This window comes from Rana temporaria, chromosome 2, assembly GCF_905171775.1.
Source record: "Rana temporaria chromosome 2, aRanTem1.1, whole genome shotgun sequence".
Lineage (NCBI taxonomy): Eukaryota > Metazoa > Chordata > Amphibia > Anura > Ranidae > Rana > Rana temporaria.
This window is the reverse complement of record NC_053490.1, coordinates 515302643-515330276: the sequence shown is the minus strand read 5'-3', so window position 1 is coordinate 515330276 and position 27634 is coordinate 515302643. Positions and strand designations below refer to the sequence as shown.

Below are 27634 nucleotides of genomic sequence, written 5' to 3'. Positions count from 1 at the left end.
CCAGCGGTTTTGACTGCGTCCAGCGTCACTTTATTGGGCCTATATTATGGTAGGTGCCTGGTACCTGCAGCTCCAATAGTCCCTACACCCCAGATCTGCCAGATTATTGTTGAAAGTTAACAGCCATTTAGAAAGAAGTTCCTGACACCCCACACCCAGATCCTTTGATCTTCCCCAAATGCATTGGTCAGGACGCCTTCTACAGACTGACTGACAAGAGGCTGTAGTACCAACCAGAGATCTCTCAGATGTTCAGTTGGGCTGTAGAAAAATATATCAAGTGCATCTAAAGGCTCAGTTTTTATTTTTTTATACTGTATACTTATCTGCTCTGTGCAATGGTTTTGCACAGAGCTGCCCTGATCCTCCTCTTCTGGGGTCCCCCGCACGCACTCCTGGCCCTCCCACTTAGTATGGGGGCAATCACATACAAACATGGGCCCAGATTCAGTAAGCAATTGCGCCTGCGTAGCCATAGGTTACGCAGCGCAATTGCTGACTTGCGCCGGCGTAACGAGTTCTCCTGATTCAGAGAACGCGTTACGCCGACTGAAGCCTAAAATCTGCGTGGCATAAGGCTCTTATGCCACACAGATTTTAGGCTGCATTCTTGCGTTGACCGCTAGGGGGGCGCTCCCATTGTGGTCAGCGTATAGTATGCAAATTGCATACTTACGCCGATTCACAATGTTGCGCGGGCCCTGCGTACGCAAGGTACGGAGTTTCCGTACGGCATCTTAAGGCTCCATTCACATCTAGGCGGACGAAATCGCGGCGTTTTGTCGCCGCAAATCGCGGTACAAATATCGGCGTTTTGTACCGCGATTTGCGGCGACAAAACGCCGTTATTGTCCGCCTAGATGTGCCCCAGAATGACCCCCTCTATGGAGATGCTTCCCATCTCCTAGCCGAAACGCCGAAAGACGCCTGAAAAAAAGGTCCGGGACCTTTTTTCAGGCGATAGGCGTCAGGCGTCCGGCGTTCGGCGTGGAGATGTGAACCATCTCCATAGAGGGACATGTATTTCCAGCCCTCTTGCGGCAGCGGCGTAGCGCTACAGGCGTAAAAACGCCTAGATGTGAATGCGGTCTTAGCGTAAGGCTGCCCCTTCTAATAGTAGGGGCAGCCAATGCTAAAGTATAGCCGCCGTTCCCGCGACGTGAAATTTGAATTTCGCGTCGTTTGCGTAAGTGATTCGTGAATGGCGCTGGACGCCATTCACGTTCACTTTGAAGCACATGACGTCCTTGCGGCGTCATTTGCCGCAATGCACGTCGGGAAAGTTTCCCGACGGAGCATGCGCTCTACGCTCGGCACGCGCCTAATTTAAATGATTCCCGCCCCCGGCGGGATCATTTATATTGCGCGCGCTTACGCCGGGCAATTTTGCCCGGCGCGCCCTCGCAATTTACGGAGCTACTGCTCCGTGAATCGAGGGCAGCGCAAAATATTTGCGTGGGCGCAGGGCAAAATCGTTGCCCTGCGCCTCCGCAAATATAGCGCAGATCTCTTTGAATCTGGGCCATGCTTCCTCCCATACCACTCTAATCATTGCCATTTATAAAAAAAAGAAGGGTAACCAAGGTTCCATTATGTAAAACAGTCATGGATGGTTTGGTGATCGGCCTTACCTTGGCACTTCTGTAGAGATTCTGATACTGCAAGAAGTTCTTTAAGGCGATTCTATTGAAGGACGTTCGGACGAGCTCTGGGGCAAGCAATACATTCAAAATTGAGAATTTGTTTTTTAAAACAAGCAAACAGCTAAAGACACAACCAAAATGCATACAATGTGATTTATGTCCTGTGATCTCTCGCCAGGCAGAGTTGTTACCTTACTTTTCTCCACTGCAGTAAAGCAAGGCTGCCCAGTCACCAGCCAGGGGAGGCCTGGGATTGTGATGGGGGGGGGTGGGGGGGGCAGAATGTGATCCCCAGGACCAGCAATAATTAAAGATGATTTCCAGGAATTCAGCTCCTTTGTAAAAACTGAAAGCACGCTATGACTTAGGTCAGGGGTGTCAAACTGGCGGCCCTCCAGCTGTTGCAAAACTACAAGTTCCATGAGGCATTGCAAGGCTAACAGTTACAAGCATGACTCTCACAGGCAGAGGCATGATGGGACTTGTAGTTTCGGAACAGCTGGAGGGCCGCCAGTTTGACACCCCTGACTAATGCCCCGTACACACCATCACTTTATGTGATGAAAAAAAATGACGTTTTTAAAAACGTCACTTTAATTGACTGTGTGTGGGGGAAAACGTCGTTTTATGTCTTCTAAAAAACGACCAAAAAAAATTGAAGCATGCTTCAATTTTATGTGTCGTTTTTAAAAACGTCAACTTTTACTTCACAGAAATTGACCGTGTGTAGTAAAAAACGTTGTTTAAAACGACGTTTTTTCACCCGCGCATGCCCAGAAGCTACTTATGAAGCAAGCTTCAATGGAAAAACGTGGTGGAACGTAACCTCGCTTTGCTAGAACATTGTGTGTGTAGGCAACTTCGTCTTTGAAAATTGAAGTTTCAAAAACGTCATTTTTTACTTCACAGAAAATGTCATTTTTTTTCATCACATAAAGTGATGGTGTGTACGGGGCATTAGGTCCAATGAGGTACATAACACCTCCTGAACTTATCGGTATTACTTATATATGAAAAGTTCATGGCTCTGCCAAATGGTCCGATCTGTGACTCTGATCCAAGAAACGATCCGAACCGTGAGTTTTTTGATTGGTTGCACGCCTAGTGACTTCTGAAGGCAGTTGGTTCCATTAGAGTTTAGTTAGGGATATTAAACTAAAGGGGGATGAATACAAATGTACGCCACACTTTTCAGGTACCGTATTTATCGGCGTATAACACGCACCCCAATTTTTAAGAGGGAATTTTCTGGAAAAGCTGGGTTTCCCTCCACATAGTTGAATGCCAGTTTGTTTCAGGGGGATTGGAATAAGGTAAAATACTTATCTTCCTTTCTCCTGCAGGCTTCCTCTGCATTGTATGGCAGGCCCCCCTTAGTTGCTTCTTTTTACTGCCTGAAAGCTTCTAAAAGCCCATTCACATCTAGGCGACTAAACGCCTGACGCCGGCCGCTTGTGCCGCTAGAGGGGAGAATTCCCATTGCTGTCTATGGAGATGGTTCACATCTCATAGACGCCGTACGCCTGCCGCCTGAAAAAAAGTCCCGGACACTTTTTTTCAGGCGGCATTGGCGTTCGGCCATACAAAGCAATGGCAAGGCTTTGTAAAAAAAAAAAAAAAAAAAGTTACACACTCGCGGCAAAATACGCCAGGGGCCCGGATGGCAACCCCCCCCCCTTTTTTTTTTTTTTTTTATAAAAATAAAATAAAACAGGCAGTACACCTGTAAGGGGCCCGGAGGTACCCAGGGGCCCGGATGGCAACCCCCTTTAAAAAAACAAAACAAAAAAAAAAAAACATTTTTTTTTGGGGTCCGGAGGTCCCCAGGGGCCCGGAGATCCCCAGGGCCCCGGATGACAACCCCCCTTTTTTTTTCCATATAAAAAAAAAACTTTTTGTTTATATTATTTTTTTTCTTTTCAATATATATATATAATTTTTTTTTTATTAAAGGGCTCAAAGGTCCCCATGTGGCAAACCCCCCCCCCCCTTTTTTTTTATATACATTTTTATTTTTGTTTATCTATTTTTTATTTCTTTTTATTAAAGGGCTCAGAGGTCTCCAGGGCCCCGGATGGCTTATTTTCTTTGTAAAGGGCCCCCCCGCTCAATTGGCGGCATGCCCCCCCCTCCCGCTTCTTAATTTCAGGCGGCAGCCCCCCCCCCCCCCCGGTTTTCTGCTGCAGGGGGCCCATGCCTGAAGCTGTGTAGGGGCCCCATAATTCCTGATGGCGGCCCTGCCTGTGACAGACAGAACACCGGTCCAATGCTGGTGGCGGAGGCAGGACTGTGCGTGTGTGACGTGACAGCCGAGTGACAGCCGAGTGGAGATGGCGGCTTGGTGATTTCCGGCGGGCGCTCCTTCCCCTCCGAGGTATGCTATCGGCGTATAGCGCGCACCCGTGATTTCCCCCCTATTTTCAGGGGGAAAAAGTGTGCGGTATACGCTGATAAATACGGTATTTATTTATAAAAAAAAAAAAGTTTTAAAACATTTATCATTTTCCTTCCACTTCACAATTATGTGCCGCTTTGTGTTGGTCTATCACATAAAATGCCAATAAAATTAAAGTTTTTGGTTTTAGCGTGACAAAATGTGAAACATTTCAAGGGGTATGAATACTTTTTCAAGACACTGTAACTGCTCCCCATACAAACCTGAGATCACAGCACCTGGCAGAGGGAAGTCTTTCAGTGTCATGTCATGCAAACAAATGGCAAGAGATACAAATGCCCCCCAGCCCAGCCCTACCCTGCAGGAGCTCAGACCAATGCAAGCCAGGGACAGTCCATCAGGGACAGTCCATCAGGGACAGTCCATCAGGGACAGTCCATCAGGGACAGTCCATCCTCACCTGTAATCTCCTTCAGCTGTAATATCGCCGGATGTTCAAAAGTCTGAATTTGCTTCCTTGCAATATTTTCAAATGTTCGGAAACTGATGAATCCCGTCAGTTCCCGGCCTCGATGTTGCGTCTCATAGAGGTAAACGTCTTTTCTTATTTCCTGGGGGACTAAAAATAGCAAAGGGACAGTTATGGAATTATTTATTGAAAAAGGAAACGTTGGCTCACAAGGCATTTCGGCGATCGTATGTAATCACATCAATGAAAAAAGGTCTTCGCTGCCTACAAGAAAGAAATCTGATTTCTTTTCACAATAACATAAAAACGAGACAAACTCAGTTGCTTTAGACAACAGAGCCCATTCTTCATCTATAAAGTAAAACCTTGGTTTGAGAGTAACTTGGTTTGAGAGCGTTTTGCAAGACAAGCAACATTTTTTAATACGTTTTGACTTGATATACAAGCGATGTCTTGATATACAAGTAGCGTCATGTCACAACTGAGTATAAAAGTGAAGAGGGGCGCCTCTAAGTGTAGCAATATGGTTACATATAGAAACTTATTGCTACACTTAGAGGTGCCTCTCTTCTCTTTTATACTCTGTAGCTCCGGCTTCCATTTGTGGATGGACATTTTATGGTTACACAACCTGGTCACATTGCTATAATCTTTTTATATGGACTATAAACTGAAGGACCTGTGACTAAATGGTTGTGGAATGAATCATTTAAGTTCCTATTGTTTCTTATGGGGAAATTCGCTTTGATATACAAGTGCTTTGGATTACAAGCGTGTTTCTGGAACTAATTGTGCTCCCAATCCAAAGTTTTACTGTAATACCGAACGTAAAATGACAGGCATTACAGGCTCCCCTCTCCCAGAAGTTTCAGAACTCACCCTTCTACCCCCTCCCAAATGTGACTCTACTCACCCTTCTACCCCCTCCCAAATGTGACTCTACTCACCCTTCTCCCCCCTCCCAAATGTGACTCTACTCACCCTTCTCCCCCCTCCCAAATGTGACTCTACTCACCCTTCTCCCCCCTCCCAAATGTGACTCTACTCACCCTTCTCCCCCTCCCAAATGTGACTCTACTCACCCTTCTCCCCCCCTCCCAAATGTGACTCTACTCACCCTTCTACCCCCTCCCAAATGTGACTCTACTCACCCTTCTCCCCCCTCCCAAATGTGACTCTACTCACCCTTCTCCCCCCTCCCAAATGTGACTCTACTCACCCTTCTACCCCCTCCCAAATGTGACTCTACTCACCCTTCTCCCCCTCCCAAATGTGACTCTACTCACCCTTCTACCCCCTCCCAAATGTGACTCTACTCACCCTTCTACCCCCTCCCAAATGTGACTCTACTCACCCTTCTACCCCCTCCCAAATGTGACTCTACTCACCCTTCTACCCCCTCCCAAATGTGACTCTACTCACCCTTCTCCCCCCTCCCAAATGTGACTCTACTCACCCTTCTCCCCCCTCCCAAATGTGACTCTACTCACCCTTCTCCCCCTCCCAAATGTGACTCTACTCACCCTTCTCCCCCCTCCCAAATGTGACTCTACTCACCCTTCTCCCCCCTCCCAAATGTGACTCTACTCACCCTTCTACCCCCTCCCAAATGTGACTCTACTCACCCTTCTCCCCCTCCCAAATGTGACTCTACTCACCCTTCTACCCCCTCCCAAATGTGACTCTACTCACCCTTCTACCCCCTCCCAAATGTGACTCTACTCACCCTTCTCCCCCCTCCCAAATGTGACTCTACTCACCCTTCTCCCCCCTCCCAAATGTGACTCTACTCACCCTTCTACCCCCTCCCAAATGTGACTCTACTCACCCTTCTCCCCCCTCCCAAATGTGACTCTACTCACCCTTCTCCCCCCTCCCAAATGTGACTCTACTCCCCCTTCTCAAATGTGACTCTACTCCCCCTTCTCAAATGTGACTCTACTCACCCTTCTCCCCCCCTCTCAAATGTGACTCTACTCACCCTTCTCCCCCTTCCCAAATGTGACTCTACTCACCCTTCTCCCCCCTCCCAAATGTAACTCTACTCACCCTTCTCCCCCTCCCAAACGTGACTCTACTCCCCCTTCTCCCCCCTCCCAAATGTGACTCTACTCCCCCTTCTCAAATGTGACTCTACTCACCCTTCTCCCCCCTCTCAAATGTGACTCTACTCACCCTTCTCCCCCTTCCCAAATGTGACTCTACTCACCCTTCTACCCCTTCCCAAATGTGACTCTACTCACCCTTCTCCCCCCTCCCAAATGTGACTCTACTCCCCCTTCTCCCCCCTCCCAAATGTGACTCTACTCCCCCCTCCCAAATGTGACTCTACTCACCCTTCTCCCCCTCCCAAATGTGACTCTACTCACCCTTCTCCCCCTCCCAAATGTGACTCTACTCACCCTTCTCCCCCCCCCCCTCCCAAATGTGACTCTACTCACCCTTCTACCCCCTCCCAAATGTGACTCTACTCACCCTCCCAAATGTGACTCTACTCACCCTTCTACCCCCTCCCAAATGTGACTCTACTCACCCTCCCAAATGTGACTCTACTCACCCTTCTACCCCCTCCCAAATGTGACTCTACTCACCCTTCTCCCCCTCCCAAATGTGACTCTACTCACCCTTCTCCCCCCCCCTCCCAAATGTGACTCTACTCACCCTTCTCCCCCTCCCAAATGTGACTCTACTCACCCTTCTCCCCCCCCCCCCTCCCAAATGTGACTCTACTCACCCTTCTACCCCCTCCCAAATGTGACTCTACTCACCCTTCTCCCCCTCCCAAATGTGACTCTACTCACCCTCCCAAATGTGACTCTACTCACCCTTCTACGCCCTCCCAAATATGACTCTACTCACCCTTCTCCCCCTCCCAAATGTGACTCTACTCACCCTTCTCCCCCCCCCCTCCCAAATGTGACTCTACTCACCCTTCTACCCCCTCCCAAATGTGACTCTACTCACCCTCCCAAATGTGACTCTACTCACCCTTCTCCCCCTCCCAAATGTGACTCTACTCACCCTTCTCCCCCTCCCAAATGTGACTCTACTCACCCTTCTCCCCCCCCCCTCCCAAATGTGACTCTACTCACCCTTCTACCCCCTCCCAAATGTGACTCTACTCACCCTCCTTCCACCCTCCCAAATGTGACTCTACTCCCCCTTCTACCCCCTCCCAAATGTGACTCTACTCCCCCTTCTCCCCCTCCCAAATGTGACTCTACTCACCCTTCCCCCCCCCCCTCCCAAATGTGACTCTACTCACCCTTCTACCCCCTCCCAAATGTGACTCTACTCACCCTTCTCCCCCTCCCAAATGTGACTCTACTCACCCTTCCCCCCCCCTCCCAAATGTGACTCTACTCACCCTTCTACCCCCTCCCAAATGTGACTCTACTCACCCTTCTACCCCCTCCCAAATGTGACTCTACTCACCCTCCTTCCACCCTCCCAAATGTGACTCTACTCACCCTTCTACCCCCTCCCAAATGTGACTCTACTCACCCTTCTCCCCCTCCCAAATGTGACTCTACTCACCCTTCTCCCCCTTCCCAAATGTGACTCTACTCACCCTTCTCCCCCTCCCAAATGTGACTCTACTCACCCTTCTCCCCCTCCCAAATGTGACTCTACTCACCCTTCTCCCCCTCCCAAATGTGACTCTACTCACCCTTCTCCCCCCCCCTCCCAAATGTGACTCTACTCACCCTTCTACCCCCTCCCAAATGTGACTCTACTCACCCTCCTTCCACCCTCCCAAATGTGACTCTACTCCCCCTTCTACCCCCTCCCAAATGTGACTCTACTCCCCCTTCTCCCCCTCCCAAATGTGACTCTACTCACCCTTCCCCCCCCCCCCTCCCAAATGTGACTCTACTCACCCTTCTACCCCCTCCCAAATGTGACTCTACTCACCCTTCTCCCCCTCCCAAATGTGACTCTACTCACCCTCCCCCCCCCCTCCCAAATGTGACTCTACTCACCCTTCTACCCCCTCCCAAATGTGACTCTACTCACCCTTCTACCCCCTCCCAAATGTGACTCTACTCACCCTCCTTCCACCCTCCCAAATGTGACTCTACTCACCCTTCTACCCCCTCCCAAATGTGACTCTACTCACCCTTCTCCCCCTCCCAAATGTGACTCTACTCACCCTTCTCCCCCTTCCCAAATGTGACTCTACTCACCCTTCTCCCCCTCCCAAATGTGACTCTACTCACCCTTCTGCCCCCTCCCAAATGTGACTCTACTCACCCTTCTCCCCCTCCCAAATGTGACTCTACTCACCCTCCTTCCACCCTCCCAAATGTGACTCTACTCACCCTTCTCCCCCTCCCAAATGTGACTCTACTCACCCTTCTCCCCTCCAAGATGTGATTCTACTCACCCTGCTCCCCCCTCCCAGAAGTTTCTCTGCGCACCCTTCTCCCCCCTCCCAGCAGACCTAACCTCTCAGTGTCCCCACTCCCCAAAAGTGACTTTGCAGCTTTTCAGCCTTCGGATCTCCAACTCCATCTCAGACTAATCCCATCTCGCATGTAATTCTGCCCGGGATCATCTCTTATCCTCCGTCAGTCTGCAGCAAGCTGTGATCTTCAGATTTTTCTGACCTGTACTTACATTTGTTGACGGATTTTTCCAGAGTTTCTTTCCAGTTATTGAAATGTTTTCGGAAGTCGGTGAAAAGTTTCAGATGCCCATTGATGACGTCCTCCTCGCCTTCTGTTGTTTGGGTTATTCCATCAGAAAACTTCTTGATTTTCTATATAATAATAATAACCATCATCTGCATCTTATCCATTTCAGGGTCTTCAGAACAATGCAAACAGCAGGACTGCGAGTATTTTATAGCCAATCAGAGGCCATTGCCATTGCATTTTCTCAATACCTGCAGAGTGTTCTCCGATTGGAAAAGGAGATGTGAGGCTGTGACATCACAATCTTTGCCTCCTCCAATCACAGAACATTGTACACTTCATTGCAAAGCATTTTCTTAATGGCACCTGTGCCAAGAGGACGACCTAATTAACTGCTTACTGACCATTGCACAACGATATACGTCGGCAGAATGGAACGAACAGGCAGATGGACGTATATATACGTCCCCTTTAAGAAGCGGCAATGTGGACGCACGTGCGTGCGCGCCCGCCACAAGCTCCGTGAGTCCAACCGCGGGGCCTGTGGACTCGATGTCCACGGGGGTATCGCAATCGTCTCACGGAGAGGAAGAACAGGGAAATGCTGATGTAAACAAGGCATTTCCCCATTCTTCCCAATGACAGGACACTGATCACAGCTTCCTGTAAATCGGGAATAGTGATCAGTGTCGAGTCACACCCAGCCCATCCCCACTACAGTTAGAACACATCCCTAGGACACACTTAACCCCTTCAGCGCCCTACAGGTTAAACCCGTCACTGCCAGTGACATTTACACAGTAATCAGTGCATTTTTTTAGCACTAATCGCTGTATAAATGACAATGGTCCCAAAAATGTCCGATGTGTCCGCAATAATGTCGCAGTCCCGATAAAAAAAAATTGCAGATCGCCACAATTACTAGTAAAAAAAAATCATAATAATAATAAAAATGCCATAAATCTATCCCCTATTTTGTAGACGCTATAACTTTTGCGCAAACCAATCAATATACGCTTATTGCAATATATTTTTTTACCAAAAACATGTAGAAGAATACATATCAGCTTAAACTGAGGGGAAAAAAATCAGGGCTATTTATTAAATATTGTGTTTTTTTCAAAATTGTCGCTCTTTTTTTGTTTATAGCGCAAAAAAACAAAAACCACAGAGATGATCAAATACCACCAAAAGAAAGCTCTATTTGTGAGAAAAAAAAAAAAAAAAGGACGTCAATTTTGTTTGGGTGGAGCATCGCACGACAATTGTCAATTAAAGCGGCGCAGTGCCGTATTGCAAAATATGGCCTGGCTATTAAGGGGGTAAATTCTTCCGGGGCCGAAGTGGTTAACGTCCAACAGAGCTTTCCTTTTGCGGTATTTGATCACCTCTGTGGTTATTTTTGCACTATAAACTAAAAAAAGAGCGACAATTTTGAAAAAAAAAAAAGCAATATTTTTTTATTTTTTGCTATAATATATAAGAGTATAAGCCGACCCGAATATTAGCCGAGGCACCTAATTTTACCACAAAAAACTGGGAAAACGTATTGACTCGAGTATAAGCCTAGGGTGTCCATCTGCATGCCTCACTGTGCCTCTCTTTGCTTCACTGTGTCCATGTCCAAGCCTCACTGTGCCCATGCCATACTGTGCCCATGCCTCACTGTGCCCATGCCTCACTGCGCCCATGCCTCACTGTACCCATGCCTAGACTGACGTTTAACATTGGAGTCTATGGAAGGGGTGCCCAGGTTTGAAAAATCGGTGCTCCCCAGCCATAGGTCCCCCAGTCAACAAACTTTGCACACTTGTAGAGAAGAAATGGGGCTATATGTGTGCCAAGTTCGGGTACCGGGTCCCCAAAGTCCCTGGAGAAATTATCGTTTAACATGGGTGTCTATGGAAGGGGTGCCGGCTTTGAAAGATCGGTGCTCCCCGGCCGTAAGTCCCCCGGAACAACAAACTTTGCACACTTATAGGAGGATGAGTGGGGCTCCAGGTGTGCCAAGTTTTTTGGGGTCTAGGGGACCTACGGCCGGCCGGTACCGGATCCCCAAAGTGCGGGAGATCAGGGGCAAAAAGGTGACTCAAGTATAAGCCGAGGGGGGCATTTTCAGCACAAAAAAAAAAATGTGCTGAAAAACTCGGCTTATACTCGAGTATATACAGTAAGCGTATATTGATTGGTTTGGGCAAAAGTTATAGCGTCTACAAACTAGGGGATAGATTTATGGCATTTTTTTTTTATTAGTAATGGCGGCGATCTGTGATTTTTATCATGACCGACATTATGGCGGACACATCGGACACTATTTTGGGACCATTGTTATTTATACAGCGATCAGTGCTATAAAAATTCACTGATTACTGTGTAAATGACACTGACAGAGAAGGGGTTAAACACTAGAGGGGGAGGAAGGGGTTAAGTGTGTCCTATGGAGTGATTCTAACTGTGGGGGGGATGGGCTACCACTGACATGACAGCGGTTACTGCTCCCCTATGACAGGGAGCAGTAGATCTGTCCTGTCACTAGGCAGAACAGGGAAATGCCTTGTTTACAAAGGCATCACCCCTTTCTGCCGCTCCATGACACGATCAGGGGCACCCAGTGGGAATCGAGTCCGCGGGATCCGCGGTCACACTCACGGAGCACGTGGCGGACGCGCACCCACTAGGCCGCGATTTAAAAGGGACGTGCAGGTACGTCCCTTTGCACAGCCGTGCCATTCTGCTGACATACTAAGTATAGTATGAAACGCGTCAGCTGTCCAGTGTGCTGTGACTTGTATGAAACGCGTCAGCTGTTCAGTGTGCTGTGACTTGTAGTGCTATGTTGGATTTTACAATAAAGGCAATTTTATTTGGAGTGCGGCTGTCCAGAAGACATTCTTCCTTTTTCTGCTGACATACATAGTCGTGCGGCGGTAGGCAAGCGGTTAAACACCTAGGTCGATCAAAGGGTTAAATGTGTGCCTAGCCAGTATTTTTGTGTACACGGTGTGCTGCTTTTACTTAGGAATGTGCTGGATTTTCACACTGGGGCCAAGGGCACATTAGCGCTAAAGCGCTGTTTGTTTTGGCGGCGCTGCGCTGTTTAGGCAGCGCTTTTTTGGGCCGCAAGCGGGGCATTTTTAATCCCAAAGAAGGGGTTAATAACTCCAGTGTTGCAGCGCTTCCAAAGCGTTGCCCATTCATTGCAATGGGCAGGGGTGTTTTGGGAGCACTAAATACAGCGCTCCCAAATTGCCCCAAAGATGCTGCTTGCGGGACTTTTTTCGGAACGTCCCGCAAACGCACCACCCAGTGTGAAAAGTCACAATTGAATGAATGGGAAACGGTTTGGAGGTGCTTAGCAGAGGCGATTTCTAGCGATAAAACGCCTGAAAACTGCCCCAGTGTGAAAGGGGTCTTAGGGAGAGGTGCTGCTCTTACCCAGGGCCGCCATCAGGGGGGTACAGGCAGTACACCTGTAAGGGGCCCAGAGATCCCCAGGGGCCCGGATGGCAACCCCCTTAAAAAAAAAAAATGGATGGCAACTCCCCTTTTTTTAATTAATTTTTTATAAAAAAAAAAAAATGAATATATTTTTATTTTATTTTTGATTAAAGGGCCAATTTTTTTTTTTAGAGGTCCGGAGGTCCCCAGGGGCCCGAAGGCTCCCAGGGCCCTGGATGGCAACCCCCCCCCCCCCCCCATTTAATGTTTATAAAAAAAAAAAATATATATATTTTTTCTAATATATTTTCATTTTATTTTTTATTAAAAGGCCAATTTTTTATTTTAGGGGTACGAGGGTCCCCGGAGATCCCCAGGGCCCCGGATGACAACCCCCCTTTTTATATATTTTTTTTTATTTCTTATGTCCCCAGGGCCCCATGTGGCAAACCCCCCCTTTTTTTTTTTATATATAAATGTTTATTTTTGTTTATATATTTATTTTTTATTAAAGGGCCCTGGATGGCAACCCCCCCCCCCCCTTTCTTATAAATGTTTATTTTTTTTAGATATTGTTTTTATTTATTAAAGGGCCCAGAGGTCCCGGATGTCAACCCCCCTTTTTTTTTATATATACATCTCTCTCTATTTCTCTTCTTTTTTTGTAAAGGCCCCCCCCCCCCCCCCCCCGCCCGGTTCTCAATTTCAGGCGGCAGCATTTCACCGCCCCCCGCCCCCCCCCCCCCCCCCCCCCGGTTCTCTGCTCCAGGAGGGCCCATGCCTGAAGCTGTGTAAGGGGCCACATAATTCCTGATGGCGGCCCTGCTCTTACCTCTATGAGATAGGTCAGTTTCTCTGTATGGGTCTCAGGCACTCCTGCGCCTATAATCTGTATCTGCTCTTCTGCTTCCTTTAGTTTCATTAGAATTTGATCTTCAAGATTGGGCAAGGTCCTCTGAAAAAAAAAAAGGGGAAAAAAACAGCAAATGTAATGTAAATCTACTCAACTCCCATTATCCTAAGGTGCATTTCAAAGATTATATATATATATATATATATATTCAGGGTTACCAGCTCTTAGCAGTGATGGCTGCATTAGTTTTCTTTAGGCTTCTCTCCCATTTGCGGCAATGCTAAAGCCTCGTACACACGATCGGATTTTCCCGATGGGAATTGTGTGATGACAGGCTGTTGTCGCAAAATCCGACCGTTTGTACGCTCCATCTGACAATTGTTGTCGGATTTTCCAACAACAAATGTGTGATAGCATTCTTTAACCACTTAAGGACCTTGCCTGTTTTTTCAGATTTGGCGTTTACAAGATTAAAAACTTTTTTGCTAAAAAATTACTTAAAATATGGGATGACGCTCTAGAGGCCGCAGACGAAGGAGAATCTTGTCTCCTGATACTGCTGTGACCTAAGTGCGGCTTTTGACACTGTAGACCACGGACTACTACTGTCTAGGCTAGCTGAAGTAGCCGGAGTCGCTGAAGGTGTTTTACCCTGGTTCTCCTCCTTCTTGGAAAACCGATCACAAATAGTGAAACTGGGGTCTTTCACTTCTGAAAAACGTACGGTGTCATGCGGAGTCCCTCAGAGATCTCCCTTATCGCCCGTATTGTTTAACATCTATCTTCGCTCTCTCTTTGGAATCATCAGTAACCAGAAGTTACTTTACCACTCCTATGCAGACGACACACAACTGTATTTCCGCATCTGCAACAAAAAGGATCATTCTCTTGGACTAGAGAAATGCCTCACTCTAAGGCCCTGTACACACGAGCGGATATCCGCTGAAAACGGTCCGCCGGACCGTTTCCAGCGGACATTTCTGCTCCGGATTTTGATCTGATGGGCTGTACACACCATCAGATCAAAATCCCCGCGGAAAACATACGCGGTGACGTGGCTGCGCCGTCGCCGCGGCGACGTGCGCGACCCTGGAAGGTAAATACTTCCACGCATGCGTCGAATCACTTCGACGCATGCGAGGGATGGGGATCGCTTGGACTTATCCGGTGAGTCTGTACAGACGACCGGATCAGTCCGACGGACAGGTTTCCAGCGGATAGATTTCTTAGCATGCTAAGAAATTTTTATCCGCTTGAAAACCGGTCGGCTGGACAAATGTCCGCCGAAAAATGTCCGCTAGGCCGTACACATGACCGGATTTGTCTGCTGGAACTGATCCTCAGATAAATCCCAACAGACAGATCCGGTCGTGTGTACGGGGCCTAATAGATAACTGGATGACAAACAGTTATCTTAAACTCAACGGTTCAAAAACAGAACTTCTCCTGTTTCATGCTAACCGGAAAAATCACCCCGCAACAACATGGACTCCCCCACCCATTCTGGGTAAAACTATCACCCCTAGCACCAAAGTCAAAAGTCTCTGAGTCATTTTCGACACCTACATGACAATGGATGCACAAATAGGGTCAGTAGTCAGCAGGTCCCACCATCTGCTGCGCCTACTACGCAGACTCACGCCCTTTATCCCGAAAGAGGACATTGCAGTCGTGGTGGGAACAAGCATCAATTCCAGACTCGACTACGCAAATGTCCTCTATCTAGGACTCCCCAAATACCAAATCACTTGTCTGCAAGTCGTTCAAAATACGGCCGCTCGATTGGTGACTGGGAAAAAAACATGGGAATCAATCTCACCTTCACTGAGAGCCCTTCATTGGTTGCCAGTAAAAGACAGAATCACTTTCAAGGCACTCTGCCTAATGCATAAGTGTATTCAAGGCAACGCCCCCCAATATCAATGCGAAAAAATAAAAGCCCATAACCCCAATCGCATTCTGCGATCCACCAATCAAAACCTCCTCCAGATACCCAAAGCCAGATACAAGTTCAAAGGAGATCGAAGATTTGCAGTCCAGGGACCTCGCCTGTGGAATGCACTACCAACCACCATCCGACTGGAGTCGGACCACTTGGCCTTCAGGAGAAAGATTAAAACCCATCTCTTCTGAGGTCAAGGGGTTCCTTACCCATGAAATGGATACAGCGCCCAGAGGCGATTCAGTTCGCATGTGTTGCGCTTTACAAGTCTCTCACTCACTTACTCAAAACCCCCAAAAGTTATATATTTTTTTCTAACACCCTAGAGAATAAAATGGCGGTCATTGCATTACTTTTTGTCACACCGTATTTGCGCAGCGCTCTTTGGGGAAAAAATCACTTTTTTTTAATTAAAAAATAAGACAACAGTAAAGTTAGCCCAATTTTTTTATATATTGTGAAAGATAATGTTACGCCGAGTAAAATGATACCCAACATGTCATGCTTCAAAACTGCGCCCGCTCGTGGAATGGCGTGAAACTTTTACCCTTAAAAATCTCCATAGGCGACGTTTAAAAAATTCTATAGGTTGCCTCTTTTGAGCTACAGAGGAGGTCTAGGGCAAGAATTATTGCTCTTGCTCTAACGATCGCGGCGATACCTCACATGTGTGGTTTGAACACAGTTTTCATATGCAGGCGCTACTAACGTATGCATTCGCTTCTGCGCACAAGCTTGATCGCTGTTCATACATTGTATGAACAGACGGTCAGGCATTTTTCCCCCTGACAGGACCGCTGTAACGAGCGATCGTGGGTGCCCGGCGGTGATCGCGCACGCGGGGCGCCCCTATTGGCTAATTCGCGAGATGACGTATAGCTACGTGATCTCACGCAGCCGTGCCGACCTGCTGCCGAATAACTGCGGCGGCTGTTCGACAAGCAGTTAAAAAAGAAGACTAAAGCCTCATACAAATGATCGGATTTTCATCGCACAAAGAGTAGGACTTTTGTCCAAACAGGCGTTGGCCCTGAACTTGACTTGCATACAAAAACAAAGAATTGTCGGCCAACAAACACGAAACTACGTGTTTTCTCAGCTCTTTAGGGCAACCCTTTTGGCAAATTCTGCTAATGTTGCGTTAGACCTTTCACACTGGGGGCGCTTTGCAGGTGCTATAACGCTAAAAATAGCACCTGCAAAGCGACCTGAAACAGCCGCTGCGGTCTCTCTAGTGTGAAAGCCCCGAGGGCTTTCTCACTGGAGCGGTGCGCTAGCAGGATGGTAAAAAAAAGTCCTGCTAGAAGCATCTTTGGAGCGGTGTGTATACCGCTCCTTCACCGCTCACGGCCATTGAAATCAATGAGACACCGCGGCTATACCTCCGGCAATGCGCCTCTGCAGAGGCGCATTGCAGGCGGTTTTAACCCTTTCTCGGCCGCTAGCGGGGGGTAAAACCGCCCCACTAGAGGTTGAATAGCGCAGCAAAATTAATGGTAAAAATAGCAGCACTTTACGAGGCTTAACACAGCCATGACCACCTGACCCAAGGACTGGTAAGCTGCAATATATCACATTGTTGTTTTTGAGTTTCAAAAACTCTGTAGTCTTTTAAAGGAGACTTGGGTGGAAAGGATACTCATGACTGCCATTGCAAATCTCTCCTTCTGAAAATGCTAGTTGCCTGGTTACCATGCTGACGTAAAGGTTGCGATACTTTCACTGCAGTGTGCAAAGCAGCTAATACCTCTGATTGCATTAGCCGCATACTTGGTCAGTAAGGATGAGCTCAGGCGTGCTTGCAAGTCCATGCGCCCACGCCCGCCAGGAAGCTGACATTGTGCATCGCTAATCACAGGTACTGGGACATTTCTGGGGCAGCCGCGGATCAGGAAATGTCTCACTGCCTGTGTTTAGCGTTGGAGTGTCAGCTTCCTGGCGGGCGTGGGCGCATGGACTTGCGAACACGCCTGAGCTCATCCTTATTGGTTAGTGACTCAAAGGGGGTTATTTACGAAAGGCAAATCCACTTTGCACTACAAGTGCAAACTACAAGTACAAAGTGCCCTTGAAATTGCACTTGGAAGTGCAGTCGCTGTAGATCCAAGGGGGACATGCAAGGAAAATAAAAACAGCATTTTATTTTGTACGTGATTAGATAATAAAATCAGCAGAGCTTCCCCTCATTTCAGATCTTCCCCTCAGATTTACAGCGACTGCACGTCCAAGTGCACTTTCATTGCAATTTCAAGTGCACTTGTAGTTTAAAGTGGATTTTCCTTTCTTAAATAACCCCCAAAATTATTGAAAAGGCCAGGTAACTAGAATTTTCCAGAGTCACGAATGTCAACTTCTGTAATTCTCAGTACAGATCTTCTTTTAACCACTTAACGCCCGCCGCACGACCATTTACGTCCGCAAAATGGCACGGACAGGCAGATGGGCGTATATATACGTCCTTGCCTTTCCGCGGGTCGGGGGTCCGATCAGACCCCCCCCCCCCGCTGCGTGCGGCTTACCTCGGGGAGCGATCCGGGACGACGGCGCGGCTATTCGTTTATAGTCGCGATCGCTCACCGGAGCTGAAGAACGGGGAGAGCCGTATGTAAACACGGCTTCCCCGTGCTTCACTGTGGCGGCGCATCGATCGTGTCATCCCCTTTATAGGGGAGACACAATCGATGACATCAGACCTACAGCCACACCCCCCTACAGTTGTAAACACACACTAGGTGAAGCCTAACACGTTCAGCGCCCCCTGTGGTTAACTCCCAAACTGCAACTGTCATTTTCACAATAAAGAATGCAATTTAAATGCATTTTTTGCTGTGAAAATGACAATGGTCCCAAAAATGTGTCAAAATTGTGCGAAGTGTCCGCCATAATGTCGCAGTCACGAAAAAAAAATCGCTGATCGCCGCTATTAGTAGTAAAAAAAAAAAAAAAAAATTTATAAAAATGCAATAAAAATATCCCCTATTTTGTAAACGCTATAAATTTAACGCAAACCAATCGATAAACACTTATTGCGATTTTTTTTTACCAAAAATAGGTAGAATACGTATCGGCCTAAACTGAGGAAAAAAACGTTTTATATATGTTTTTGGGGGATATTTATTATAGCAAAAAGTAAAAAATATTGCATTTTTTTCAAAATTGTCGCTCTATTTTTGTTTATAGCGCAAAAAATAAAAACCGCAGAGGTGACCAAATACCACCAAGAGAAAGTTCTATTTGTGGGGAAAAAAGGACGCCAATTTTGTTTGGGAGCCACGTCGCACGACCGCGCAATTGTCTGTTAAAGCGACGCAGTGCCGAATCGCAAAACCTGGCCTGGGCATTTAGCTGCCTAAAGGTCCGGGGCTTAAGTGGTTAAAGGAGAAGTACAAGCAAATCTTGTTTGGTTGTACTTTTCCTGTGGATCGCAGGAGCGTAGTTCGTTCTGCACTCCCGTGACCCGTTTTCTGAAGCCCGCTGTTGGCTGACGTCACAGAGACGGTCCAGGAAAGATCGTGACCATATGGTCGGGATCCATTCACTTGCCTGGACCAGCCTCTCTGCGAGCCGCTGAGAGCCTGAGCCGGCCGCTCCCGCCCCCTTCACAGCCCAGCGCTTCAGTGAGCAAAGAGGAGGAGGGGGGGACAGAGCAGAGAGCCAGTGACCGACAGTCACCAGCTCTCTGCTCAGGGAGCTCTGTGAGCTGAGCGATCGGCAGTGTTTGATCGCTCGGTTCTCAGCCTTAGAGCCAGTGGGGAACAGATGTTGCATCCACCTAGGTAATTATGATTAAATAAAAAAATCCCACACTTCTCTTTTAAGGTTTTTAGATGGCAGTGTAATCCGCCTAAACGGCAGGGGTCTCAAATTGGTGGCCCTCCAGCTGCTGCAAAACTACAAGTCTCATGAGGCATTGCAAGGCAAGGACTCACACAGGAGGCAGAGGCATGATGGGACTTGTAGTTTTGGAGGGCCGCCAGTTTGAGACACCTGGCCTAAAGTGACACAGTCGCAAATGACTTACATTAATATGCTCTACCAGTTCCACTGTCAGTCTCTTCGCCAGTGCAGGGATTGTGGCATTGCCTTCTTGTAGAAGAGTTCTAGAAAGAAAAAAACAAAAATTAATAACTTTGTTGAAGATACGCTCCAAACGAAACTAAAAAAGGGTCTAGATTGGCATCGTCACAGGGCAGCCAGGCACTGGGTTGCCATGGAATTGGAGGATTCCAAAGTCTATAGAACTCTGCCTGCATTCTACCCTAAGCAGTGCCCTCCTGGTCTCATGGGAAGCCTTCCAATGCCCTTTAGTTTCTCCACTCCCCTCGCCCATGGTCCCCGTTCTTGGCAACCCTGGGGCAGATTCACGTAGAGCCGCGTAAAATTGTGCGGGAGAAACGTATCCGATTTACGTTACGCCTCCGCAACTTACACGGGCAAGCGCTGTATTCTCAAAGCACTTGCTCCGTAAGTTGCGGCGGCGTAGCGTAAATCGGACGGCGTAAGCCCGCCTAATTCAAATTTGGATCAGGGGGGCGTGTTTTATGCAAAACTACTGTGACCCAACGTGATTGACGTTTTTCGGAATCTCCGTGGAATTTCTGCATTGCTCCAAAGTACGCCACAAGGACGTCATTGGTTTCGCTGTGAACGTAAATGACGTCCAGCCCCATTCACGAACGACTTACGCAAAAGACGTAACTTTTTCAAATTTCGGCGCGGGAACGACGGCCATACTTTGGCTGCGCCTCATATAGCAGGGGCAACTTTACGCCGGGAAAAGCCTAACGTAAACGTCGTAATTTTACTGCGTTGGCCGCGCGTACGTTCGGGAATTCGCGTATCTAGCTAATTTGCATACTCGACGCGGAATTTGACGGAAGCGCCACCTAGCGGTCAAAAAAAAATGCAGTTAAGATCCGACGGCGTAAGAGACTTACGCCTGTCGGATCTAATGGATATCTATGCGTAACTGATTCTAAGAATCAGGCGCATAGATACGACGGCGCAACTCAGAGATACGACGGCGCAGCTCAGAGATACGACGGCGTATCTGGGTTGTGAATCTGGGCCCCTGAATTTACCCCAGGACTCCATAATATGCCTAAAATCTAGTGGCCTTACCCACGCGATAGACTTGATGGTTCTTTGATCTCTGTGGACCTTCCTATGGACTTCTGGGGTGGCCTCCAGCTGCGCCACTTTCTTTGTAAGCTATCCAAGACCTTGTGCCATAAAGCGGAACCTGTTCGCTATCATCTCTCTCTGATATATGCCTCCCTAGTCTGCCCAGCATTGCAATAAAGAGATTTTTAATACAGCTTACCTGTAAAATCTTTTTCTTGGAGTACATCACGGGACACAGAGCGGCATTCATTACTATATGGGTTATATGGAGTACCTTCAGGTGTAGACACTGGCAATCTCAAACAGGAAATGCCCCTCCCTATATAACCCCCTCCCATAGGAGGAGTACCTCAGTTTTGTAGCAAGCAGTATGCCTCCCAAAATGGTCCTCAAAAAAGAGGGGTGGGAGCTCTGTGTCCCGTGATGTACTCCAAGAAAAAGATTTTACAGGTAAGCTGTATTAAAAATCTCTTTTTCTTTATCGTACATCACGGGACACAGAGCGGCATTCATTACTATATGGGATGTCCCAAAGCAATGCTTACAATGAGGGGAGGGAGAACATCTCCAAGACAAAAGGATTTAATTTAGAGATATACTCAAATCATAATAAATCCAACTTAGTTGAGAAAAATAAAATTTTTAAATTTAACTCGAACAAGAGGAGCCCCCGGAATCCGAGGGTCTCAAACTGCAGCCTGCAGCACTGCCTGCCCGAAGGCAGTATCAGTATTCCTTCTTACGTCCAACTTGTAGAATTTTGTAAACGTGTGGACAGAAGACCAGGTTGCCGCCTTGCAAACTTGAGCCATAGAGATCTGGTGGTGTGCTGCCCAGGAGGCGCCCATGGCTCTAGTAGAATGAGCCTTTAATGATACTGGAGGAGGCAACCCTTTCAAGCCGTAGGCCTGAGTGATTAATTGCTTAATCCACCTAGAAATGGTGGACTTTGCAGCTGCCTGCCCCTTCTTGGGCCCATCCGGTAGAATGAACAGCACATCTGTCTTCCGGATCTTCTTTGTAGCTTTAAGATAGGCCTTCATGGCCCTGACAATATCCAAGGTATGCAGCAACCCTTCCTTTCTGGAAGTAGGTTTAGGGAAGAAGGATGGTAATACCAAATCCTGGTTCAAATGAAAACTGGATATGACCTTCGGAAGGAAGGAAGGATGAGGGCGGAGAACGACCCTGTCCTTATGAAAAACAAGATATGGTTCCTTACAGGATAAGGCTGCCAGCTCCGAAACTCTTCTTGCGGAAACTATGGCAACCAAAAATACTAACTTCCTTGTCAGTAGAACCAAAGGAATATCAGCCAACGGCTCAAACGGTTGTTTCTGTAAACTTGACAGAACAAGATTTAAATCCCACGGACAAAGCGGGGATTTAACTGGAGGTCTAATACGTAAGACCCCTTGAAGGAAGGTCTTAACCAGCGAGTGGGTGGCCAGCGGCCGCTGAAACCACACTGACAGAGCAGAAATCTGTCCTTTGATTGTGCTTAATGCCAATCCTTTATCCACTCCTAGCTGGAGAAAACTTAATACTCTATCGATGGTAATTTTGCGAGAAAGCCATCGCTTGGACTCACACCAGCCTACATAGGCCTTCCAGACCCTGTAATAAATCACCCTAGAGACCGGTTTCCTGGCTCTGATTAGGGTAGAGATTACTTTCTGAGACAGACCTCTACCCCTGAGAATCAGGGATTCAGCTTCCAGGCCGTCAATTTTAGATGCCGTAAGGCAGGGTGGAGGATCGGACCTTGCGATAGCAGGTCTGGCCGTAGAGGAAGAGTCCAAGGGTCTCCCACTACCATCCTTAAGATTAGTGAGTACCATGCCCTTCTGGGCCATGCTGGAGCTACCAGGATGACTGGTATGTGCTCCACCCGGATCCTGCGCAGCAGGCGGGGTAGTAACTGGAGCGGGGGAAACGCATAAAGAAGTTTGAACTGATGCCAAGGGCAAACCAACGCATCGGTTCCGCAGGCCATCGGATCCCTTGAGCGGGACATGAACCTGTCTAGTTTCTTGTTGAGTCTCGATGCCATGATATCCACGTCCGGCACTCCCCATCTTTGGCAGAGTGCTTGAAAGACTAGTGGATGCAGAGACCATTCCCCCGGCCATAGAGTCTGGCGGCTTAAGAAGTCCGCCTGAAAGTTGTCCACTCCTGGAATGAATATTGCCGATATGCAGGGCACATGAGCCTCTGCCCATAGAAGAATCAAGCTCACCTCTCTCTGAGCGGCTTGACTCCTGGTTCCCCCTTGGTGATTTATGTGTGCCACGGCCGTGGCATTGTCTGATTGAATTCTCACCGGGAACCCCTGCAATTTTGACGTCCAAGCCCTGAGGGCTAGTCGAGCAGCTCTGAGCTCCAAGATGTTGATGGGCAACTGCTTCTCTGGCTTTGCCCAAGTACCTTGGCGAGTGCAACCATCCAAAATTGCTCCCCAGCCCGTCAGGCTGGCGTCTGTGTTCACTATCTTCCAAGCCACTGGGCTGAAAGACCTCCCCTTCAGTAGATTCTGAGGGTCTAACCACCAACACAGACTTTGTCGGACTCTTGATGAGAGCGGCAACGGGATATCCAAGGCCTGTGGCCTTCTGCTCCATGCTGACAGGATGGCTGCCTGTAGGATGCGAGTGTGGCTCTGGGCGTATGGTACCGCCTCGAATGTGGCCACCATCTTGCCTAGTAACCTCATACATAGGCGAATAGTCGGTTCTTTCTTGCTTAGAACCAGTAGGATTAATTCCTTGATGGCTTTTACCTTCCTCAGAGGTAGGAACAATCCTTGTTGTTCTGTGTCTAATCTCATGCCGAGATATTCCAACTGCTTTGTGGGCTGGAAAGCTGACTTTTCTCGATTTAGGACCCAGCCGAACCTCTCGAGGTATTGGACCGTGAGGGCCACTGCTCGCTCCAAGCCGGGAGACGAGTGATCTATGACTAGGAGGTCGTCCAGGTATGCTAGGATCGTGACCCCCTGGATCCTTAGTTTGGCTAGGATTGGAGCTAGGACCTTCGTGAACACCCGGGGGGCCGTAGCCAACCCGAAGGGAAGCGCCACGAATTGGAAGTGACGCGAAGCCACCATGAAGCGTAGATATCTTTGATGTGGCTGATAAATTGGAACATGAAGGTAGGCATCCTTTATGTCTATGGACGCCATGAAGTCGTCCTTCTGGAGTGTGGCAGCTGCTGACCGCACGGATTCCATCCGAAATGAGCGGATCTTTAGATATGCATTTACCATCTTTAGGTCCAAAATTGGCCTGACATCTCCATTGGATTTTGGGATGATGAATAGGTTGGAGTAGAAACCCAGCCCCTGTTCCAGGACTGGTACCTCTACTATTACTTCCTGGGAAAGTAGATGATCTAATGCCGATCTTAATGCGGCTCCCTTTTCCGGATCGTTTGGAATCCTCGACTTCTGGAAATGAGGAGGAGGAAACCTTAGGAAATCTAATTTGTAGCCTGTGGCCACGGAAGACCGTACCCACTCGTCGGGAATGCTGGCTTCCCAAATCTCTGAAAAGAGTCGCAGCCTTCCCCCCACCTTCGTGGGTGGGGGCGCCCCTTCATAAGGTTGGCTTGGGGGCTGGTTTTGCTGGTTTGCGAAACCACTGCCTTTTGCCTCTAACAGCCTGTCCTTGTGATCTGCTGTTGAAGCCGAAGTTTGCTTTTGCAGGAGGCCGTCGATACTGCTTGGCATTAGAGGGCCCCTGCCCAGGGGAATACTGTCGTTTAAACGCAGGTCCCTGAACCTTCTTCTTAGTTGGCAAGAGAGTACTCTTGCCGTTTGAAATGGTCTGAATGTATTTATCTAGGTCTTCTCCGAAGAGTCGTCCTCCATGGAAGGGGAACCCTACCAGGAGCTTCTTGCATGGGGGCTCAGCCTCCCAGCTTTTTAACCATAAGAGTCTTCTCATATGGATAAGGGATAACGATAAACGTGACGCTTGCTGGATAGAATCCTTGATTGCGTCTACCGTAAAACATATGGCCTTAGGGACATCCGAAAATTTTTCTGCCTGCTGGGCCGGAATAAGTTTAAGCATCTGCTTAAATTGATCCGATAATGCTTGAGCGACCCCAATCGCAGCCACAGCTGGCTGTACTACTGCCCCTGCAGTAGTGAAGGAGTTCTTAAGTAGTGCTTCCAAGCGCTTATCAACTGGATCCTTGAACACCTGTATGTTTTCTACAGGGCATGTTAACGATCTGTTAACACATGAGATGGCTGCGTCCACTGCAGGAGTAGCCCATCTTTTGGAAAATTTTTCTTCCATAGGATATAGGACAGAGAACCTTTTAGGTGGTAAGAAGATCTTATCTGGCTTGTTCCAATCTTGGAACAAAATTCCCTCTAATAGAGGATGGATCGGAAACACAGCATTGCTTTGAGGCGCCCTCAGTGAGCCCAAAGCTGAAACCGTCGATACCTGGAGATCTGGTACTGGCAAGTTGAATGTCCTATGGACCAAGTCCGACAATCCTTGAATCCACCAGCTCTCCCTCAGGGAGACTGCCCCAGACTCCTCTGTATCCGGGTCTTCGATCCCTGAACCTACTTGGTCCGTGTCCAAGAGGTCGTCCAATTCCCCTGAGGAAAGGACCTCCTCTTCTGAGGGTCCGCGCTCGGGCGACGGAGATCTATTCCGCTTACTGCCCCGCATAGCTGCGGATATCATTTTTCCCATGCTTTTCTCATCTCTTTTAAAGAGGTGAGTAATACCTCCTCCGTGACCATCTTAGGGTTGGACTGACCCGCGTCAGCTCCAGCCCCAGATCCCGATGGCCCCAAGGCTCCCTGTAGGGAAAACAGCGGCATACCATGGTACAATACCGAGGTACACCTGCTACCTATTGGTATTTGGAACTATAAAAGTTAATTGTCCAAACACCTGTTTGGGGGATAAAAAAATGCTTCCTCTCCCCTAGATGACTTTTTTTTTTTTTTTTTTTTCGTTTTTGTTTCAAATCCAGGAAAGAAAAAACATTCTGTCCCCCTGAGTAGTATTGCAAAGAAAAACTATGAGATGGAAAAGAAACAGCCTATTTCTAGGCTTGACAAAACAGTCCTCTGAAGACTGCAATATCCTTTCTGGCCACTGTGTGTCCTCGGCGCCCCGTGCTGCCGCTCTGGTCTTTCTCCTCAGTTCCAAAGTATTGATGGAACAAACAAGGAAGGGCCGCCCCTTCCTTTAAGCCACTGACCCGCCCTTCCCCCCCAGCAACCTCAAACAGGAAATGCCCCTCCCGACAGGGGGAGGGGGGGGGGATTTTGGGAGGAAGGGACCTCTCTGTTCCAGCAAACTGCAGCCTGCAGCCTGGAACCATGAGGAGGTCAGCGTTTTGCCTGCTTGCAGGCTCTGAGGAGGAAGACTGAATGGAGCATCGCCTGGAGGCCTGCAGGTAAGCAAAGCTCTCTGACACACACATATATTTTTATATAACACAGGCCCCACTCAATGCTTTTCCAACACTACAAGGGAGGTCACATCTTATGGGGAATAATACATAGAGAGCCATCCTATCTTTATGATATGTGACTAGTTTGCCAGATGCAGTGCATAACTTTAGGCATGTCCCCTGTGACCCCCCAGAAAAAACCTGCTAAGAACCAAGTTCCGCAAGTTTTCCCCTCACTTACCTGCTCCATGCCGCAGGACTTTGCCAAGCAAGAGGCCCAATCTTCCCCCATCTCCGTGGGGATGTCTAGACCTTCAGGCCCTGGGTTCCTATGAAGGATCCACTGTCCTGGGCCCATATAGCACCCTGGCAACAGAAAACTTTAGGTACCTAAAGGTTTCTAAGTTCTGGGCCCAGGGTCCAGCTCTCTAAAAAGAAAAGCATTATGGGCTATACCCCAAGGGTTTGGGGTCCGGTTACTGACCACTTTAGCGCTGAGGCTTTTTTGGACAGAACCGGTAGCTCACCTAATCCCAAGGATGCGGAGGCAAGCTAAACCATGACTAACACCTAAGACCCTGGCGTAAAAACTGAGGTACTCCTCCTATGGGAGGGGGTTATATAGGGAGGGGCATTTCCTGTTTGAGATTGCCAGTGTCTACACCTGAAGGTACTCCATATAACCCATATAGTAATGAATGCCGCTCTGTGTCCCGTGATGTACGATAAAGAAAATTCCATGTTTTGTCTCGCTTTGGGATTCTGATTACAGTGGAACCTCGGATTACGAGTATAATCCGTCCCAGGAGAATGCCCGTAATCCAAAGTACTTGCATATCAAAGCAAGTTTCCCCATTAAAGTCAATGGAAACGAAAATAATTTGTTCCGCATTTACTTTAATGGAATGCAATACCGAATGCGTCCAGAGGTGGGAGGGGTGCAGGCGAGCGCCGGAAAAAGCCGGAAAGGCCCGAGGACAGCTCGGCTGACCTTGAAAAGGAGTATTTCCGAGTCTTTCCAAGCATTTCCGAATGGCCCAGAATGACGCCCCCACCTCAGGCCAAACGTGGTACTGCACACCGCTCTGGCTTGAATCCTGCTCCTATTGTGGGACAACACTCACAAACCGAGTTAGGATTTTTCAAAATACAGTGCTTGTATTGTGAAAGGCTCGTTAACCGTGTTACTCGCAATCCGAGGTTCCACTCTATTCATTTCACAGCCAAGCAGAGAGAGCAAATTCTACACTTTGCTCAAAATTCTTAAATAAGGGTCCAAGGCTACATATGATCACACCAGTGACATCTGGGCACCTTCCACTGGCTCCCCAGCATTTCCATACAGGAACGGAGGACCCACACTGCACAGGGGTCCACTCCTTCCACCATATAACTGCTTCCTGCCCTTCCTTGAGTGTCCGCTTAGTCTTTTCTGCTGTAGTCCCGACAGCGGCTGCATGGAGACACTATACAGTAGGAGATGGGCAAGATGTGCCAGGCACAACCTCAGGGTTCGGATGAACCTAGTGGAGCCAAAAGCGGGATTGATTTTCTGCAAAGAGACCCCCCCCCCCCCCCCCACTATCCACAGTCAAGAGTCCCCCACCCTCCTTTACATTCAAAGTGCACCCCCTTAGCTTGTGCTGCTGCCAGGAAGAAGCTGGAGGTGGAGCAGGGAAGCAGAAAGTGCAAGGTCTGGAGGAGGG

General features: G+C 48.3%; 1 protein-coding gene across 2 annotated transcripts in view; it reads right to left on the bottom strand.

Moving 5' to 3' along the window:
• The window catches only part of LOC120927976 (interferon-induced GTP-binding protein Mx2-like), a 66358-nt gene that overhangs the window by 5290 nt on the left and 33434 nt on the right, over positions 1-27634 (bottom strand). For both annotated transcript variants that reach the window (XM_040339014.1, XM_040339015.1), the window contains exons 9-13: positions 19399-19477; positions 13415-13537; positions 9128-9269; positions 4499-4657; positions 1632-1708 (exon numbers count right to left, since the gene is read on the bottom strand). In XM_040339014.1, the coding sequence (XP_040194948.1) occupies positions 1632-1708; positions 4499-4657; positions 9128-9269; positions 13415-13537; positions 19399-19477 (580 nt within the window). The remainder of the gene's footprint in view (positions 1-1631; positions 1709-4498; positions 4658-9127; positions 9270-13414; positions 13538-19398; positions 19478-27634) is intronic.